At 47.3% G+C, this 19,738-nt stretch overlaps 1 protein-coding gene and 1 long non-coding RNA gene across 10 annotated transcripts in view; both read right to left on the reverse strand.

Moving 5' to 3' along the window:
• Positions 1–1,359: 1,359 nt before the first annotated feature.
• On the reverse strand, positions 1,360–5,117 carry LOC116868225. The gene is made up of 3 exons (XR_004382770.1): positions 4,819–5,117; positions 3,091–3,307; positions 1,360–1,408 (listed from the first exon to the last, which is right to left on the reverse strand). It is a non-coding gene; the product is annotated as an uncharacterized LOC116868225 (long non-coding RNA).
• A 2,385-nt stretch (positions 5,118–7,502) lies between these two features.
• Positions 7,503–19,738, reverse strand: part of FYN (FYN proto-oncogene, Src family tyrosine kinase) — a 210,536-nt gene continuing 198,300 nt past the window's right edge. For all 9 annotated transcript variants that reach the window (XM_032858340.1, XM_032858344.1, XM_032858336.1 and 6 more), the window contains one exon: positions 7,503–8,929. In XM_032858340.1, the coding sequence (XP_032714231.1) occupies positions 8,721–8,929 (209 nt within the window). In that variant the 3' untranslated portion in view covers positions 7,503–8,720. The remainder of the gene's footprint in view (positions 8,930–19,738) is intronic.

Genomic DNA, 19,738 nt, shown 5'->3' on the forward strand with positions numbered 1-19,738 from the left:
TCTAATTTGCAAAAAGATAACTTATAGCTAGTGGTAGGAGACGTAGGAATCAAACTAGTGTCCAATAAATCTGGGCCACTGGCAGGGAGGGGCTGGCGGGAGAGAAGGCAGGAGTGGGGAGGAGGACTGGGAAAGGCCCCTTTTGGCTAACCAAAGAGCTAAGAAGTGTTGGTCTTTGTGGGGTTCAAGATTCAGCCCGGTGGGGCCATCAGGGTCACCGAGGAGGCAAGACAGGCAAACAATGTGAAACCAAAGCAGCCACAGCTCTGACAATTGGAGATCTAAGGGCTGCATCCAGTAAACAAGTAATGAATGGCTTTTAGTGGAGAGATGGGGATGACCGGACTGTGGGAGTGTCTAAATAAAAATTCTATGGTTCTAGTAGGGGAGGGGGAGCAGGGTAGGAGGATGGGAGCGGGAGGGGAGAAGGGAGAGAGCACAGGGCTTGCTACGGGGGTGCACGGCCCAGTTCAGGGCACCAACCCCACCTCTGAGCACTCTGGTTCTGAACACCTCCATCAGTCGTGCCCAAATATCAGCATTCACAGCCGCAGCCCGGCTTCTGAGGGGCTGGGGGCATTACACGAGGACTTTTATTTCAAATACTGTAGATTGCAAAATCTTTACAGCTGGAACAATGTTCTCCATTCTGCATTTCACTCCGAAGCAGAATCCCAGCCAAGCAGGGCTTTTTGTTTTATCTGTTTATCTTGCAAGGTCTCCTCTGGCTGCGTGCATGTTGCTTTTGTTCTTGGCTTGCTGTTTTAAGTATAGCTTTGCTACATTTCCATTTTCTCTACTATTAAAAACCAAGCGCTTCCTCGAATTAGAGCAGAAAAACACTGACTCGAGAGAAGCACCTCTTCCCGTCTGAAGTGTGGTGAGGCTGTGGTTTAGTGATCGCTCTGACAATGATTAATACCCCACGCTCTCCCTTCCAGACCTTCAGGAACATATAAACAAATATTTTCTGGAATTTGCAGGTGAAAGGAGGGAGGTGAAGGGGCTCACGCAGGATTGCGCTGATTATTGTCTGATTCCTCTCCCCTTCCCAATTACCTCACAAATTACGCTCTGCTGAACAGTGCGGGAGCTGTTCATATTTTAAATCAAACTAAAGTCCACTGAAGTAGGAAAATTATGCATTTTCCATAAATGATGTGGGCAAATTATTATTCAATTTTTTAACAGGGTTTTTCCATCACTTTACTGTGCATAATGTAATATGGTTAATTTACCAGAAAGCATTGTTATTCATTCCCTAATTCTCTTACCATTTCCTCGCTGTTCTCTGGGAAGGGGCAGACCTTCCTGGCTCCGGGCTCTGTTAGGTTGGTTTGGGCTCATGGGCCGTCTCCAAGAGGCTCTGTTTCCTGGTGTGTTCTGGGGCTTGCCCCTCGGGAAGCGTCTAAGAGCAAAAGGATTCGCATACCTGGGTTTAGTTTGTGAGTGGTTTTAAATTAATCCTTTTGTAAAGACCCACCTAAATAAATAAATAAATAAATAAATAAATAAAGATGATGAAACCTCTTGCGATTTGGTAATACTTCCCCACAGGATTACATGTACGGTTTTCATTAAAAACACTATCTGCCTAATAACCATTTCATTCTCTCCTGTTTCTAATTAGCTACTCATTGATTACTACACTGCAAGCACTTGATAATTAACCAGAGGGAAAAAAATTCCAAAACAAAACAACCAGAGGACATCCCGCAACTGCCCCTATGTATCTTCTTTCGTGAGTGTGCGTGCTGCGTGGGGATTCAGGCAAAACGGCCTACTGAAGGGGAGGACAGGGAAGAATGGCAAAGAGTTCACGAATGGGAGACCAGCCCCTCCACCCTGCTCCTTGCTGTTAAGAGAGTGGGGAGGAGCTATGACAAGTCTCTTCACCTGCCACTTTTTTATTCTGATACTCTGTAAATAGATATGAGACTCCTGTACCATTCCCGCTGGGACACTAGAACCAACAACCTGCCTAAAACCTTTCTCTCTCTCCTTTTATGGTATTATCTACCATCCTCTTTGTTAGCCGCTCAGTGATCAGAGTAACTGATGCACCTATATGGTTTTGTGTGTGTGTGTGTGTGTGTGTGTGTGTGTGAGAGAGAGAGAGAGAGAGAGAGAGAGAGGGAGGGATTTTTTTTTTTTTTTTGGTTTGTTTTTTCTTCATTTAGATGCATTTGCTGAGCACCTTCTATATTTAAAACATATGCCGGTCCCTCACAGGGGTTGGGAATCAGAAGGAAACACATCCAAATACAGAAAACACCATTAAACAGTACATAATCTATTTCCACGTGTCCTTTCAGATCAAGTTCAGGCATCACCTCCTCTAGGAAGCCTTTCCTACGCTCCCCATTCTGGGCTAGGCAGCTTTCATCTTTTGCTATCATCCTTTGCTATCATCTAGCAGACTATATATAAATATATATTTTAAAATATATATATATGTTTTAAAGTAAACTCTACCCTCGATGTGGGGCTTGAACTCACAATACTGAGACCAAGAGTCTCACACTCTAGGGGCGCCTTGCTGGCTCAGTTGAGTGCATGACTCTGGACCTCAGGGTTGTAAGTTTGAGCCCCACATTGGGTGTAGAGATTAGTTAAAAATAATAAGATCTTGGGACGCCTGGGTGGCTCAGTTGGTTAAGCAGCTGCCTTCGGCTCAGGTCATGATCCCAGCGTCCTGGGATCGAGTCCCGCATCGGGTTCCTTGCTCTGCAGGGAGCCTGCTTCTCCCTCTGCCTCTGCCTGCCATTCTGTCTGCCTGTGCTCGCTCTCTCTCCCTCTCTCTCTGACAAATAAATAAAATCTTAAAAAAAAAAAAAAAAGATCTTTAGGGAAAAAAAAAAAAAGAGTCACGTATTCTACCAACTGAGCCACAGAGGTGCCCTGCGGAGCACTTATTACAACAATCTTCTATGGGTGTCCACCCTCACTGGGCTCGTATCATTATCTTTCTGACTTTCTAGTGCTAGCACAAAGGCTGGCCCATAATAAGCACTCAACAACTGTATGGAGAAAGAATGAATGTTGAGTCTTTATACATATCCATAGTCCTATCTACCATTATCCCACTACCTTGAACAGCCTTGGCAGAGGACTTCTCTCATCCCAGCTCTGTTTCTTCCTCCTTATTCAATGTCTCCATCCTATTTACTCCCAATGGCTGCCATCTTGGACCAGCAGGTTGACCCGACCAGACTTTGACTGCTGGGTGGCTCTGGATGGTTTCCTTCTTCCCACTATCAAATCCTCCTGTCTTCTGTCCCATTCTCAGTCAGAGGGCTGTGCTTTCCTGAAAAAAGGGAATCAGATAAGAGAATCCATTTTAATGGGGTTAATGTCACCTCTCCCAAATACATTCTTTTTAGGTTAATAGTAATATTTTCTGGACAATATCTTCATGCTGTGATTCTCAAGCAGGACGCAGGTCTTGCCTGGGTCATGCAGGAGTGTGCCAGGAATCCTATAAGCTGTGGTCTGCTTAACAATGCACAACCTGAAGGTCTGGGAAAATAATTTTATGTGAAGATAAAAAATGGGATATCCTAGGGAGAATATCAAATTTTCATAAAAGTACAAAGTTAGAATGAGACCTGAAAGGCCCCAGGTCCCAGGGCAGACAAGTTTATTCCCATTAGTGTTGGGGTGAGTTCTGGGCAAAGATTTGGGAAGCACTAATGGGGTTCCCTTCAGGTTCCAGACTGGGTCTTTAAATCACATACTGAGGACTGGCGACCACACATTTGCAAGGGGGCAGGGTAAGTACATGGAGCAGCTCACAGCAAATCCTAGCATGCTTGGCACTGGCCCAGGTTGGTGCATCCTTTTCAGGTCAGTCACACCCCCTGGGTGGCCATCACCCATTCAGCCACCATCCATCCATCCATCCATCCATCCATCCAAAGTCTACCAGCAGCTCATCATTGCTCTTGGTGTCGGGAGAAGACTGGTGAACCAGTTAGGCAGTTACTGTGCCCAAGGAACTCACACTCCGGCAGGAAAGATGCATTAAAAGAAGAGTCATATTATTAAACACAGTATTACAAGGAGTAGTAGTTATTCCGAAAGAGAGCACAGTGTTCTGGCTGCTGGAGGAGTAGTCGTTTGTCGCTGATCACATTCTCCTTGGACTAGTCCCTGCCAAGCTGGAAAAAGGCTTATTTTTATGTTCAGTCCTTAGAATTTTGAAAATAAAGGCATGTCTCCCCCTGCCCCCATAGGATTCTGGATATTCTGCATGTTGGAAAAGAATGAGGCATGATTTAGGAACTTATTATGAAAGGTTTCTGGGAAGATAGGTATAGATACATTATGAAGGTCTATTTGAGATTTCAAAGATATTAAAGATACTAATTTTTCATTATTTTCTTTGCTGTAGTTGTCACCTATTTTTGAGAATTAAATAAACATACATTACTGGTACTCATTAAATCTGTACCCCAGTCTCATTTTTAGAAGAAGATATTTTTGAGCTCCCTTCTCCCTACCCCCAGATTATTTTTTTCTTTCCTTCTTCCCCCTCCCCCCTCTTTTTTCCCCCCTCTTCCTCCCTTTCTTCCTTCCAGCAAATATTTTGGGCAGCCTAACTGAATCCCCACAGCATAGTATCTAGTGATGAGAAAGCCAACAAAAGCCATCTAAACCTATTATACTACATTTCAGGAACAAATGGACCAAACACCATTTTATCCAAATATAACTTGTTAGGAATGCCTCTTCTGTCAAGCGAGGCTCCCTTGTCCTGAGCACTGACACAGGGACAGATGACATCCCTCCGGAGGTAGGTTCCCTTGTAGTTCTCACCTTCTTTCAAGACTCGTGAAAGAACCATTCCAATTAGTGCAGTATACATTCTTCAGGTCCCGGAGGAAATTTCAGATAAAAATTCTGCAGCTCCAACGCTACTAGAAAAATCCTCTGGTGCCAAGATTTAACCACAGGAGGATTCCTGTCTTTCTCCAGGCGGGTAAACACCCTCTGGCACCTGTCAGAAAATCTTCAGTAGTGTGGCTGTATTTGAGGGTTTATGAATACCCTTCACTTTTCTGGGGGAGCTGCCTGGCTCCCCATACACCTTTCTTTGCCACGACTGAGTCAGAGCCAAATAAATGCATCATTAGCTCAGCCTACACCCGGGGGCCCGAACCCACAGGAGGCCCCGCAGCCCCTCCCGGCTTGCGGGTCCTCCCAGCCCACCAGGGCACCACGGACGAAGCGCCTGGGAGATCGTGAGCTGCCGTGGGCGTGGGTGAATGCCCGTCGTGTTGTCACATTTTCAGCGTCTGAGCTTTGTCAAGTGGTCTTCTCCAGTCGCTCTATTATTCGATTTTGAGAAAATAAAAAGAAAGAGTGTATTAAGAAGTCCCCCTCTGCAGTGCAGCAATGCCGGAAGCCCGCTCTCCTAAGGCAGCAGAGACAGTACTTACTAGCAGGATCCCAAAGACAAAAATCTCACCATCACCTGCGGCTAAGGTCACAGCCATACCTCGTTATACGGCGCTTCGCCGATACCGTGTTTCTTCCACATGGAAGCTTGTGCCTTCCCGGCGTCCAGCAAGCCTCGCAGCGCCAGGGTTCCAACCGCGGGGGCTCACTCCGCAGGGCTCCGTCTAATTCTCGCGATATTTCATCCTTTCTCGTTATTCTATTTGTTGATGAGCTGTGGTCAGTTATTACAGCTCACTGAGCGCTCAGATGCGAATCAGCATTTTTTAGTAATATTTTAAAATTAAGTTCATGTTGGTTTTTTTTTTTTTTTGGACATGGCTCTTGCACACACACTTAGTAAACTACCGTATCGTGTAAACATCACTTTTCTACACACTGGGAAACCAAAGCCTCCATTTGACTTGCTTTATTGAGGTGGTCTGGGTTGAAACTTGCACTATCTCTGAGGTATGCCCGTGTTTTTCTTTCTTAGCCAGACATCCTTCTGGTCAGTGAATTCAGTTTCCTCACTCCACACTTCTACAGCCTGGGGGAGGGGGGAGGGAGGCTTCTTGGAGGTGTTGGGAACCCCCGCAGGCAGTTTCATTTGCCTCAACTGGTCTACCTCAGGAATATCTCTGGGCAGCACAGTAGCTTCTGGAAGAAAAACCCTGAAAACGTCTCTGATGTCTCTGTATCTGTAGCTACTCTCTCATCCTACAGCCCCACCGTGTTCAAGAGCATTTTCTCAGATTGCCCTCGAGTTAACCCAAGTCCTTGGTTCTGCTTCATAGGAGAGAATCCACAACAAACTCAACTGATGTGTTAAAGGCTACACTTTGGTTTGAAGAAACCAAATTTTGTCTTAAAGAATCTCTGTTTAAAGCAGGTTGTAACTTTTTTTTTTTTTTTTTTTTTGAATGACCGAGTCAGAAACATAAATAACAATCCTCTGGAGAATATTTGCAAATTATCCAACCTAGTGAAATGTGAAGATGAAAAACAAAGTTATCTTTAAAAATATCTAGAACATGTTAGTAAATTGCGCGCTAATGTGATAGTAATTGTTGAAGATGTTTGATTTTTTTTTTAATCAATTTAGCAATTGCATTAATACCAAAAACAATACCAGAAAGACTTGGTTAACTAGAAAATCCCTTTGTTTCAACCATTTTTTTTTAAATGTTGGAAACCCTTTCTAAATATAGAGGTTATTTGGCAAGAAAACTCTCCTGCTTATGTAACTCCACATGACAGCAATGATCTCCGAATTACAGGATCTTAGATCTGTAGGAACCTATGGCAAATCTCATCCAACCCCCTCATCTCTACAGACAGGACCCAAAACAGAGGTGCCAGATGGCTGCTGAGGGTCCCACAGCTGAATGAGTGCACAGCCAGGCACCTGGACAGAGAGTACAGTCTACCCACTGCCCCTCCTACCACACGTGGTTGTTTCCCTGCCTAGTGGCACGCTGACAGAGGTAGAGGACCACGGGAAATACATACACTGGCTCTAGGGCAATAAAGATTCTTCTTGTAATTGTCTTTCTCCTACAGGTGGAATACAGAACATTCCAGTTAGAGATGATGTCTGATAGATTGAAACGTGAAAGTATTCTTAAGCTTGCTTTAATAATCCTCTGAAATAGCTCAACAATGGCCCATCCTTTCTAGGGGGAAGAACCCACTCCTAGTGTTCTGAATGTTTCTGTCACTTGGAAGTCACTGTACAATGGTTAAACGGACCAGAGAACTCCTTATCACCTGGTGTGGGACAGATATGTCATTACTAGAGTACCTTCCATGCTTTAAACAAATGAGCAAAAAAAAATTCAAATGTAAAATGCTCTCTTTTTAATTACTAAATTAAGAAAGTTAAACAATTTAAAAATGTAAACTCACAAATAAATCATAACAAAAAAGGAATTAAGATTTCAGAGTCGCTACCCAGTATTAAAAACTTAATAGAAATAGGCTTTTTGATTTGTTGTTGTTAAACATGTAATTCAAGGTTGGTACAAACAGCAACTAAAAATGTAATTTTTTTTCTTTTTTTCTTTTTTTGGTGCATCCCCATGAAATGTAAAGTAGTGCATAGTTATTCCACTGGAGACTTCTTGGACATAGAGAAAGTCATTTCATTAGCAGTACAGAACGTTTAAAACACTTATTTTACAATGGGAAATGTCCAACCCCCACCCTCAGAAATTTTAGTTGCATGAGAAAGTTTAGCAGGTCGCCATGATTCTAATGCTATGGGTTTTAGACCATTTAAATGTGGTTACAAGGTTTATTAAATAAAAAAAGTTTGAAACATTTCAGCATTCATATTTTTATACAAGAAGTATGTGTGGTATCCATCTTCCAGTTCCCCTGGTAGTTATTGGCCATTTGCTTGCTTCAATATGCTTTTAGGCTTCGAGAACAGATCGCAGTTAAGACAAAGCAAATACTGGAAACAGAACTTGTGAATTCAGCTCTGGGGCTGCTTGGAAAGAGTCAAAGGAACAGCCATCTACAGGTACAATCATGAACCAAAAAAGTGCAATCCAAATTAAAAAAAAAAAAAAAGAAAAGAAAGAAAAAAGAAAAAGGATCATGCTTTGCAAAAGCCAAAAAGGAGGCCACTGGTTTGCAGAATGATACCAGTGCTTTTATGCTGATTTGGCAGTAAAATCCTCACTCTGGGTCCCGAGGCTTTATGGCCCAGGTGGGCCATGGTCTCCACGTTAGCACCCACATGGTGTATGTACAGGGACATATATATGATATATATTCATATTATAAAAAAGAAAAAAAAACCAAACACCTGTCCTGATTGGTTTTTGTTAAAACATGAAAAAAAATTTTATTGTTTTAGACAAAGAGGCCACTTTTGGAAAATAATACTTTTTTTTTTTTAGTTGAATCAGGTGAAGACAGTTAAAATCACATAGGATTTGCATTTTAAAAAAAGGAAAGCACTAGGGTCGTTGGCACTGGAGTAACTATTTACATTGAACAGAGGTTTGGCCTTTTACATCACATCGATACAATGCATTTTCCAAAAGTCTGAGAAATAACAAGGTTCTGTCTCGTATGCTTCACAGAGGAGGTTCGGATTTGGGGGACAAGTGTCATTAATGAGGGCCATGGAAGTTCGTCAGCTTCAGAGTCACATGCAATCTGATCCGGGACGGCTCGCACTGCTCGCGCAGCTGGCTACGGAACTGAAAGCTAATGGGGAGGGGGCGGGGAAGCCTCGCCGAGAAGGCCTCTCTCTGCGGACCCCGGCCTCACAGGTTTTCACCGGGCTGGTACTGGGGCTCTGTGGCGGTGAAGTAGTCTTCCAGGAAGCCCTGCAAGTACTCGAAGGTGGGCCGCTCTTCCGGGTCCTTTTTCCAGCAGTGGATCATGAGCTCGTGGAGAGAGATGGGGCAGTCCTGCGGGCAGGGCATCCGGTAGCCGCGCTCCACCTGCTCCAGCACCTCCCGGTTGTTCATGCCTGCAAGACAAGGCCGTGAGTGCGCCGCCCCGCCGCGAGGGGGTGGGGAGGGTTGCGGGGGCGTGGGGAGTCCGGCCCTCCATGGGACGCCGCCCCCCAGTCCCAGCTCAGAAAGGAGCAGGGACCGCATGCGGAAAAGCTGGGTGATGAATCTCGAAAGCGTCGTCCCCGCAAGGAGCCAGACACAAAAGGCAACGGACTGTATGAGTTCATTTATGTGAAGTTCTAGAAAAAGCAAAGCTACAGTGACAGAAAGCAGATGAGTCGTTGCCAGGGGCGAGGGGAGGGGAGTGGCTGCCAAGGGTCAGGGGTCAGCAGTCTCTGCTGTAAAAGGTCAGATAGCAAATATTTGAGGCTTTGTGGGCTGCCTATGATCTCTGTCGCATAGTATTATTTTGAATAGCCCTTAAAAAATATACAAAACAAAAACAGGTGGGAGTTGGATTTGGCCTACACAAAGTAATCTGCCAGCTCCTGTTCTGTATCCTGCATGTGGTGGTGGGGCCCTTTCTGCTCATCAAAGCGCAGTGTTCTTAAAATGGTTGAATTCTGTTGTATGTAAATTACAATTCAATTAAACCAGTCAAAAACTATGAATGAGTCAGACCAAAAAAAAAAAATAAATAAATAAAAAGAAAAGAAATCCGTGGAATGAAAAATACACTATCCCGTGTTTATAGCATCTATGAACTCTATCTTTGAACTTCCTAAATTTGTTTGGCTTCTACCCGGGCCAGCTTCTACCCCACCAGCTGAGATCTGCTATTGTGTCCCCATGGCTGGGCACCGTCTGGCCCAGTGACCCCGAGGTGCCCCGGGATTTGGTGACTTTGATGGGGAGACAGGGCGCCTCCAGGGCCCGTGTTTACTGATGACCTTGGACAGGCCATTTATCATTTGAGACCTCTGTGACCCTCTGGGGGGGCTGCCTCATGTTGAAACCTCAGGCTGCCCAACACAAACGGGAGACCTCTGAGGGAGAAGGCAGCCTCCCTGCGTGCTGGCCTTCCTGACAGGGCAGGAAATACCATAGGTGGGGTGAAGTGAATGTCCCTTACTCTTCCAATCACTGCCAGACACTTCTCTACTTCTTCCTTTTCCTGCCCTGTTGCCTTCTGCCACTGCCCGCCAAGCACTTGTATGTTTTGGCTGCTCCTTAGCCCCAGGCTTGTAATCCGGAATCCTCCCCAACTTCTGGCCTGGTTTATTTACAAAATCAAGAACCTGGTTTCAAGCCATACAGAAACCTAGATAGATGTCTTCCCCCTAGGTCTCAGGGCTATCAGCCGAAGACCACAGCGTCTGCACGTAGCAGCTCCCTTCAACTCTGGAGGAGCTGGGCCCAGAGCACAACCCCGTCCTGACTTTTGGAATCTGTTGCCATTCTCTTTGTTTTCTTGTTACTTTTGGAACTGGGTTTATCCTGGCTCCCAGGCTGTCAGTCACATGTCACTCACATTTATGAGCCTTTTTGGGATGTTTTTTTATTCTCTGCCACTGTAACTTCTTGTGATAAAATCCATGTATCATTATTCCTGCTGTGTTGAAGTTGGCCTTCGATGTGATTATTCCAAAAGAAACTTGCTCACGTTTTGGGAGTGACCCTTAGTTTAGCGAGAGGGCTTTAGTGAACCAGCATGGGCCCCCTGCCTCCACGCTTTGCCTGACTTCACAGGTGCCCTCTGCAGTTGGGTGTTGGGTCAGCTCTGAGGCTAATTAGCTGAAATCCTCCTCCAACTGCTGAAGACATTCTGAAAACTCGGAGGGGGCGGGGAGCTGGGAGCAAGCGGAAGAACACGCTGCTGCTAGCAGAATGTCCTGTGGTGCTCTGGACAAACTGGGTGAGGGACAGGGACCAGCGTTTCCTTATCCACCATCCCAAAACCCAACAGGCTCTGGAAACACGAAGTTCTGGTAACTCACCTGGCAGCAAAACAGGTCTGAACTGACCCCATTTAGCCATATAACCCAAGGCTGTTTACTGTTTCTATGTATTCATCCATACTGCTATGGAAGTGATAATGTCTTATTTGAATATGGAGTGTGGCCTCAGACTCAAGGATGTTACCTGGTCTATGCACAGTATGGATTTTTTTTTTTTTAAGATTTTATTTATTTATTGGACAGAGAGAGAGAGAGATCACAAGTAGGCAGAGAGAGAGGGGGAAGCAGGCTCCCCGCTGAGCAGAGAGCCCGACGCGGGGCTCCATCACAGGACCCCGAGACCATGACCGGAGCCGAAGGCAGAGGACCAACCCGCTGAGCCACCCAGGCGCCCCAGTATGGATGTTCTTTTAAAAAAAAGTCTGATTCTCGGGATGCCTGGGTGGCTCAGTTGGTTAAGCGGCTGCTTTCGGCTCAGGTCATGATCCCAGCGTCCTCGGATTGAGTCCCACATCGGGCTCCTTGCTCGGCAGGGAGCCTGCTTCTCTCTCTGTCTCTGCCTGCCACTCTGCCTGTGCTCGCTCTCGCGCGCTCTCTCTCTCTCTCTCTGACAAATAAATAAATAAAATCTTTAAAAAATAAAAAGAAAAGAAAAAAGTCTGATTCTTGGACACATCCGGGCCCAAGAGTTTTGGCTGGGAGGCTCTGGCCTGAGTGATGGCAGTGACCACATTCCAGCTTGCCCAGAAAGGTTAGGCAGCCAGTGTCCTCATGTATGAGGAATGGCACTCTCTAAAGCCTTTGCTTTGTGTTTGACTACAGGCCTTGGTTTCGTATCTCGGAAGCCATGCTGCCGAACCTGCAGAAATGCCCCTTGTCCCGCCCCTGCCAGGAGCCTGTAGGAACTGGGAGGAAAGAAGGGCAGAAGGTCTGAACCTTGGAAGGCTCTTCTGGAAGGGGTTTCACCTCCCCTCCACTCTACCCCCTGGGCCCCAAACGCCTTCTAATGCTTTATTCTGGCATTGAGACTGTCCAAAATGGCACCATGGAGTTTAATTAAGTGTTCTCCTATTGCTCTGTGGAGCTTATGTCAGTAAATGTTTCATTTCATTAAAAAACAAACTACTCAAATGGAAAGATTTCATGTATTTTTTTTTCAACTCTTAGTTCAATCTCTGCCAATGGAAAGTTTAATTGGCCACTTGGGTCAGGCCTGTTTTTCCAGCGCTCTGCCCAAGTCCCAGACCCAGCAGATAGAGCAACTTGACCCTATCGTGTAGCATCCCCCGAGACACACTTCCTGGGCGGAGGTAGCCAGGGGACCCATGCAGGCGCCAGCAGGCCCACACCATCAGTCACAGGCCCACTACTGTCTCGCTCCGCCTCCTTTCCTGCCTGACTTTCCCCCTGCTTCTCCTCTTCCTTTTCTTCTCATGCCTTCTCTCTCCAGACTTCCTCAAGGCATGGGGACCATATGTAACCAGTTCCACACCCTGGGCCAAACCGAAACATACCAATGACAGCTTTGCCAGAAAAGTGGGAAAAGAGACAATGCACGTTCGGCTGACATTGACGGTGTGAATGGGGTCAGCTCTCTCCCTGCCGTCCTAAGCCAGAGCCCGCACAGCCAAGCCGGGACGGCACCTTCCCCACCCTGCGTGGTCAGGAGATGCCCTCTGAGCAAGGCTCACTTAGGTTGGTTTTAACTCTATAAACAACAGCTAGATTAAGTAGATTGTGTTCTTATTTAAAGAGATAGTATTCTCAGCTATAAGAATTTTGATAAATCCAAATTTGATAAATTCCAAGAATTTTTTTTTAGCAAAAACGGGCTTTACTCTATACATTCCCATAAAGATGAGCTTATTTCATTTTTCTTTTTAGATGGTTTCATATTTTTGTTACCAAAATAACTTGTTCCCCTCTTTTAGCCACTTTTCCCAAGACGCTGGCTTTACCTAGTACGTGGGAGGTGAAGGCCGGGGACCAAGGAGGGGCTACACGTGAGCCTGAGTGCGGGGTGCTCAGAGGAGAGTCTGGAGGGACACGGGGTTGCCAGACAGGAATCTCGTTACCATACTTCCTATCAAGGAAGCAGACAGGGAGGGAGGAGGGCACTTGGGAACGCTTTTCCTTTTTCTCTCTTTTCATAGGGGGTAATGCTGGCAGAGAAACAGCAAAGGCAGAAGCTTGAAAACATGGCCTATGGGCACGTTTTAGGGAAACACTGTCGTCAACAGTTTGGGCCTCCAGGTTTCCTAGCATGAGCTGCACTAGAGACCATTTGTCAGCAGGAGGGGGTTTCTCTGCCATCAGGAGTGCCACCAGGAGTGTCACAGTCACGAAGCACAGTTGGGTGTATGCCCTGGTTCCCAACCTCCACGTTGGAGGAGGACTGGGTTTGGTGGGGGGACTTGGTGGCCAGTGCCGCCCCAACCCTGTCCTTTTCTGTCCCCACCATGCAGCCCCTGGGTCTCTGCGCTCTCACCAGATCTGGAAAATGGGCCATTTCCATAGGTCACAGCGGGCGCAACTCACTGGTCCTCAGTCCACAGAAAACCCGTGGGGCTTGCTGTGCTGGGGTTTGCTTTCTAATTCCTCTTCCCTACATCCTCCATGGGACCTCCTGTTGCCATGGATTTCTGGCTTTCAAACATGGTCGCGGAGAGAGAGCATCACTGCCAGTCGGTTTGCCCAAGGCCCTGCAGCTGAGACTCTCCAGCCAAGGGACTGCCCTCCCTTCCTGTCATTAGGGCCACACTATCCTTTCTAAATCATTTTGCTGGTTTCCTCATGGTTTCTGAATTAGGGTCAAGCATCCGACACTCACCACATGCGGCTGCCCACAATGTCAGTTTTCACGTGTGTCTGTTTTCTTTTCCCCTCCCCTTCTTCTAGATTGTCCCATTCCTGTCCTTCCAGCCAACTACTAAGTCCACAGAGTCTCCCTCCCTCTCTTCTGTCAGATTCTTTGCAGAAGGGAAAGAAAGTCATTTCCCCTGGCAGAGCCACTCCGCACCTCTCACTGATGACTCAACCTCCCTGGCCTCAGTTTCTTCATTTGTCAACAAAATGCCTCCACGGTCACTGTGCTTTCAGCTGTTTAAAAAACAAAACAAACAAAACCAGTTTTCTGTGAAGGAGGCGGGTTTGGCCTTAAGGCTTCCCATGTGTGCCGCTTCCTAATAGGGATCCCGGAGGGGCCAGCTCTGTGCCATCAGGCATTTTCACTGGTAGCAGATCAAGTCTGCATCTGGATGTGACCGTGGGTTGCAAGAACGTGGATTTCTGCGCCATGGGAAAACTGAGCACTTTCACAATGGGAATGATGGGAGGTTATCAGACGTTGAGATTACTTTTGCAAACGGAGCTTTCCGTTCAAAGGAAATTAAGCTCTATTGTGCATCAGGCTTTCGTCAGGGGCTCCCCCTTCTTCTCTGCATAAACCCTGTGAAAAGCTCCGTCTGTGTCTGTCTGTTGGGCAGCGCCAGGCTAAGCCAGGGGAAGGAGGGCTGGGCTGATGGTGCTTGCTTAGTGCGACCCTGTGCTGCAGACCATCACGTGCTCTAGTGGGCTTACGAGGCGACAGCAGGAGGTGGCACATTAGGTCTGGTGGAGGATCAAAGTACAGATTTAGGGCAGACAGATACTGATCAAAGAGTGCAGGCGAAAATAAAGGAGTGCCTCTGAGAAGGCCCACTAATGTCCAGTTCTCTTTCTCTGGCCTCCTTTGACCAGCTAACCTCGGAGCAGCTGTTTTTACTATGCCCACCGTATGAATAAGTACAGAAACGACTGCGACTCAGGGGCCATCATATAGAAAGATCATCTGAAGCTGGTCATGCAGTATTATGAAGAGCTCCCTTGCCTCAGAAAAGGAGAAGCGAGGAAGAGCGTGAGGGTGTCCACCGGGAAGGCCGTGGAAGCACTGAGCTGAGAGCGAACGGCAGCAGAGCGCAGGACTCAGTATAGTGGAAAGTTCCTCTCTGGCTGCCCTCTCCACGTGTCTTCTCCTCCCCTGCTTTTACCTCTCACCAGCCACACTGGCCAAGAGAAACCTTGTAGGGAAAGGTGGCAGCGTGACCCCTGGGGACTCCAGGCAGGCTTCCTGCTCTGGGGGAACTCAGGAGCTGAAAGGAGAAGCCCTGGGGGCTATGGACAGGGGCAGGGAGGGCAGAGGACAAAGCACCCTTGGCAGAGGGTGGAGGTTCCATTCTGCTTCCCATTTTCCTGGCCGGACAGTCTAATCTTTCCCTACCCCAGGAAAAATCTGATCTGTCGGCACACTGAACACAGCAGGAGTACTAAGAGTGCAGGTGATGGCAATGGGCTGCTGAACACAGAGGAATTTATGTCTAGGATTTAGGGCTGTAGGGCGACTGAGGGGGGCGGAGGGAGGAGAAGGGTGGGACTTCTAATTCCCTAAGGAAGGTGGCTTCTAGCTTCACTAATTTCCCTTGTCTCTTCCAGTCACTGTCAGGAGACGGGATATAGTCCCGAAAGCCAGGCAGCTGTCATTACTAAAAGATTTGAAAGTGCTTCAAATGCATGGATAAATGTGATGTGCTTAAGAGAAGGCTCCTGCTTGCCAGATCCTCCACATTCACAAAGCAGGTTTTCAGCTGCGAGCCAGGGCACGGAATGGCCAGGACAGTCTGCCTAGAACGGTACTGGAACGTGGTGTTTCAACCAACCACAGTGTCAATTTCCCAGAACAACTCTGAGGACAGAGGCTATCTCATGGCTGGGACGATGCGGGCTATATTTATGTGTGGAGATTATGGAATAGAGTTAAAAGGCTTTGCAGGTTATCAGTCAAACTAAAAAAATCTTGTTTTAAAACCTCATAGGCATCATCTTTTTTTTTTTTTTTTCTCCCTATCCTGACCTTCCATCCATCCATTCATGTGCTTACACGTCTTGAAAGTCTACTATGGGGCAGACACTGCTGGGCACTGGGAATATCGAAAGGAGCTCCTGTCCCCTCAGAGCTGCTGTGAATTCCAGACTCAGGGACGGGGGCTTTAATAGAGATGCACCGTGTGTGGTGGGAGCAGGCAGACACGGCAAGTCGTTTGGTATGGACATGAAGAAAGCTACATTGAGGAGGTGATGTCTGGGTTGGGCTTTGCAGGATTCTGAGGCAGACAGTGAGGCCGAGAAGAGCAACTCACACCAGAGGGACAGCTCAGTGTGAGGTCTGGGGGTGGCAAGAGAGAAACCATGTCAGGTCATGTCGCTCTCCCACTCAAGCCCCTCAGTGACTCTCTCACTAACAACGCAAACTAAAGTCCTCACAATGACCTAGGAAGGCCCTATCTGATCTCCCCAGGGCCTCTCAGAACTCCTGTTCCCTCTGTTCCACCCACACTGGCCTCCCTGCTGTTTTCAGGGCCCGCCTTCCTCGAGGTCACCCTCCCAGTGAGGTCCTCCCTTGCCACTTTCCATCCCCTTCCCAGTTTTACTCTTCTCCCTGCCGGTTACCCCCAGCCAATACAGAATAGAGTTTGCTTATTATCTTTGTTTATTGTCTGTCTCTTACAAGAAGAGTAAACACTTATGAGGGCGCAAGTTTCTGTCTGCTGGTTCAGCGCATATGGCAGGTGCTCAATAAATATTTGTGGAATGACTCACAACGTCCCCTTCCCCCACCCCCCTCAGGGAAAGAGTTATTAAGGGCCATGCAAACTTAAGGCTTCTGGAGTTTATCTGGAAGGAGAAGGGAAGCCACAGACGGTTTTAACCAGGAGAGCAAGATAGCTGGGTCTCTGTTTTCTGGGATAACATCCCTGGTGGTGACAGGGAAAGAATGGGTAAGGGGGCAGGAGAAACCGAGGCAGGAAGTCCCAAGAAGAGGTCACTGCAGAGCGGATGGCCTGACACAGGGCAGTGGAGGTAAAGAGGAAAAGAAAGATGTGAGGGAGAGTTTGAAGGTGCCTAACTCTGATTGTATGCATGAACCCCAGAAAACTCCTTTCATGGAAGTGTTGTCATTTCTCACGTTCATCAGCCCATCAGTACAAAATCCAGTCTAATCTCAACGCAAAGGATGGTTCTGCACCTCAGCTCACGGAAAAGCAAGGCCTGGTATGTGTTTGAGTGCGGCTGCTCCCGGGGAGTCCGTAGAGCAGAGCTGTCCTCTGGAACTGTGTGCATCTCTGTGACACGTCTCGGAAGCAACCTTTGTCTGGGCGGGTGGAGTGCGTGCAACTCCTCTTCTACCTCTCTGTTAATCTCAGTGTCACATTTCAGTATTTTTTTCTTTGGCTCTAGGGCTGTCATTCCATTTGAGATTGTCCTTCTTCCCTTCCTTTTAATCCATTCCTTTTACAGAACTCGCTAACTAACCAGCCGGTCCATGTTTCATTGTCTCCTCTCATGTGGTCACAAATCACATGCTCCACTCTAGGCTCCTTCTCTGATTCTTCCTTCTGGAACTCCTGTCATGCTGGGCAGAAATGCCGGGAAAGCTTTACGAACCCATGGGTAACTCACCTCCCTTTCCTTGACCTCCATCCTCATCTACCAGCCAAAGGCCCTTTCCTCTGTGTGAAGGTAACAGAAGGTCATGCTCAGGTATGAAAGAATTCAGAAAAATACCGCCACCTACTGTTCTTGAAAAACGAATTACTTAAAAATAGACTCTAGCCAACTGAGAAATTTTTGCATGGAGATGTCAGGATGGAAGGCATGATGGGCGGGGACTGGGAGTCCGTCCCAGGGTACCCCCAACAGGCACAGGGATTTGGCGTGGTAGAGAAGCAATCCCTGGGCACACACTGACTGGGCCACACCAGCAGTGAGAATGTGGAGGGGAAGGTCCTTCCTTTCACAGTGACGTCTGGATGAAGCTTAATGACACTGTGCCTTAGGAATTGTTACCCTTCATTAAGGTAATAGTCCTGTAATTGGAATTCTTCTGTAAAAGCCTCTCCCTCAAGAAGAGTTTCCTCTAAAATCCAGAAGTCCAATTAAATAGGATTATAACTATGTTAAAAAACAAAAACAAGAAGCCCCCATGGCTAGGAACAGGCCTGGGAACAATTTTCTGTGGCTGCTGGCTGTTTGTGGCTAAGACGCAGCTCATGTCGCTCGCCCACTGACACAGTCCACCCCCAACCCCCTGCCCTCTACTGCGGACCCTCCTGGCCCCAGAGCCTCCCTGTGGCAGCGTATGAGGCCCCCATGATGACGACGACAGGTTCTGGCCAGCCTTTCCTGCTGCACATCCAGGCTTCACGCCCCCACCCTCAAATTCCTTCTCCTGCAGCTCCTTGAATGAGCTCTGCCCTCCTAGGCCTTGGTGCCTTCCCATATGCCAATCTGTATCCAGGACCTTCTTCCCTCTTCCTTGACTTGCGGAAGAAACTCTGCTTGCCCTTTCCATGAAGCCTCCCAGACACAACCGGCCCTGCTACCTCAGAGAAGCAGGGCGGCTCTCCCAGCCCCGCCCCGCCCGTCAGCAGCTGCTCTGAGTATGTAACTCCACGCAATCCAGTGGACTCAGTTCTCACTGCAAACTCCTTTGCCCCTCACAGGACTCTGAGGGAAAGGTCCCTCTGCAGACACCCAAATCACATGTCTCTGACCCCATTATCAGAATTAAGATTCGAGGCCCACAGGGGGTAAATTCAAGTAATTCATCCCATGAGGATGATTCCCTCTGATAATAAATAAGTATCAGAAAACACTGATTTCTTCCTGGACGTGGTGCATATTTTATCTATGTGACTGTAAATCCCATGAGTGCAGGAACTAAATTTATTTGCTCATTGTTCTATATCCCCAGCAACCAAAACAGTGCCTAGCTCCAGGAAGCTTTTAATCTGTTTCCTCAGAGTGTGAATGTCTGATTTGTACTTACTTTCCAGGTAGAGCAAAATGCCCGGCACAGTTCACGCTCACAGACACTGAGCTAAGTGAATCTTAGTCCGAGTTACAAAATGAGGCCATTTTCCTTATGCTAAATCCAAACTTTGGCAAAGCCTCTCCCTCAGAAGCACACACCTGCCTGCCTTCTCTGGGGTCCCAGCCCCTGCCCCTTTGTCTTGGTTTCTTTGTGCAACCCTGTCGAACAAAAAGTGGCTTTGTGTCACTGAAAGGAAAGCCTTTGCAGAAACGCAAAACAACATTAACCTTTTCCCCTCCGTGGCATTCCACACACCAGCTGACTGTAAACCTGGAGGGTCCAGGGAGAAATTTGTTGAAAATTAAGGCCAAAAAAAAAAAAAAAAAAAAAAAAAGTGTCTTCATGTCTTCAAAACCCCCAGACCTGCATTTATTTCCCCCCGAAGAAGCCACTTAAAAATGCCCACGCTGCTCTCCAGGCCCCTCGGGGGCAGCCCTTCCTGCCATGCTGGCTGGCTGCTCGCAGCGCGTCTGCCCACCCGTGCATGCGGGGACCAGCAACCGCCAGCCCATCAATAAAACTGGCTTCCACCCGCGTCGCCAAGCACCCCGTGCTGGCGCTTCAGGGATGGGGAATTTTGTTCATTTTGTCTCGGTGCCAAGCTGGCTCTCCTAGGAGTCTCAAGGCCACGCCAACCTGAAAAAAGATCCTCTCTCCCTCTCTGCATTCTCCAAAGATGACCAGAAATAATCATAAAAAACGAACAAAGGGATTACACATTAATCTGCCCTCCCTGTCTCCTCTGACTGCAAAGATAGAATTACAAACCCAGGATTTGCAAGAGACATCAGTTCCTCATTAATCTCCACTATCTTTTTTTTTTTTTTTTTTAAGCTCCTTTCTTAGGCAGGGAATGAGGAGGAGCTATGTTCTTTCTTCACTCAACAGTAACTGAAAAATATGTCCTTAACATTTCAGAAAGCAGATCGCCCACGTGCTATAATATAACCACTAAAGCGTGGAGGTGAAATGGCACGAGAGTCCTTTGCATCAGCATCTGTTGAAATTAATGAATT

This window comes from Lontra canadensis, unplaced genomic scaffold, assembly GCF_010015895.1.
Source record: "Lontra canadensis isolate GAN:19392208 unplaced genomic scaffold, GSC_riverotter_1.0 scaffold14, whole genome shotgun sequence".
Lineage (NCBI taxonomy): Eukaryota > Metazoa > Chordata > Mammalia > Carnivora > Mustelidae > Lontra > Lontra canadensis.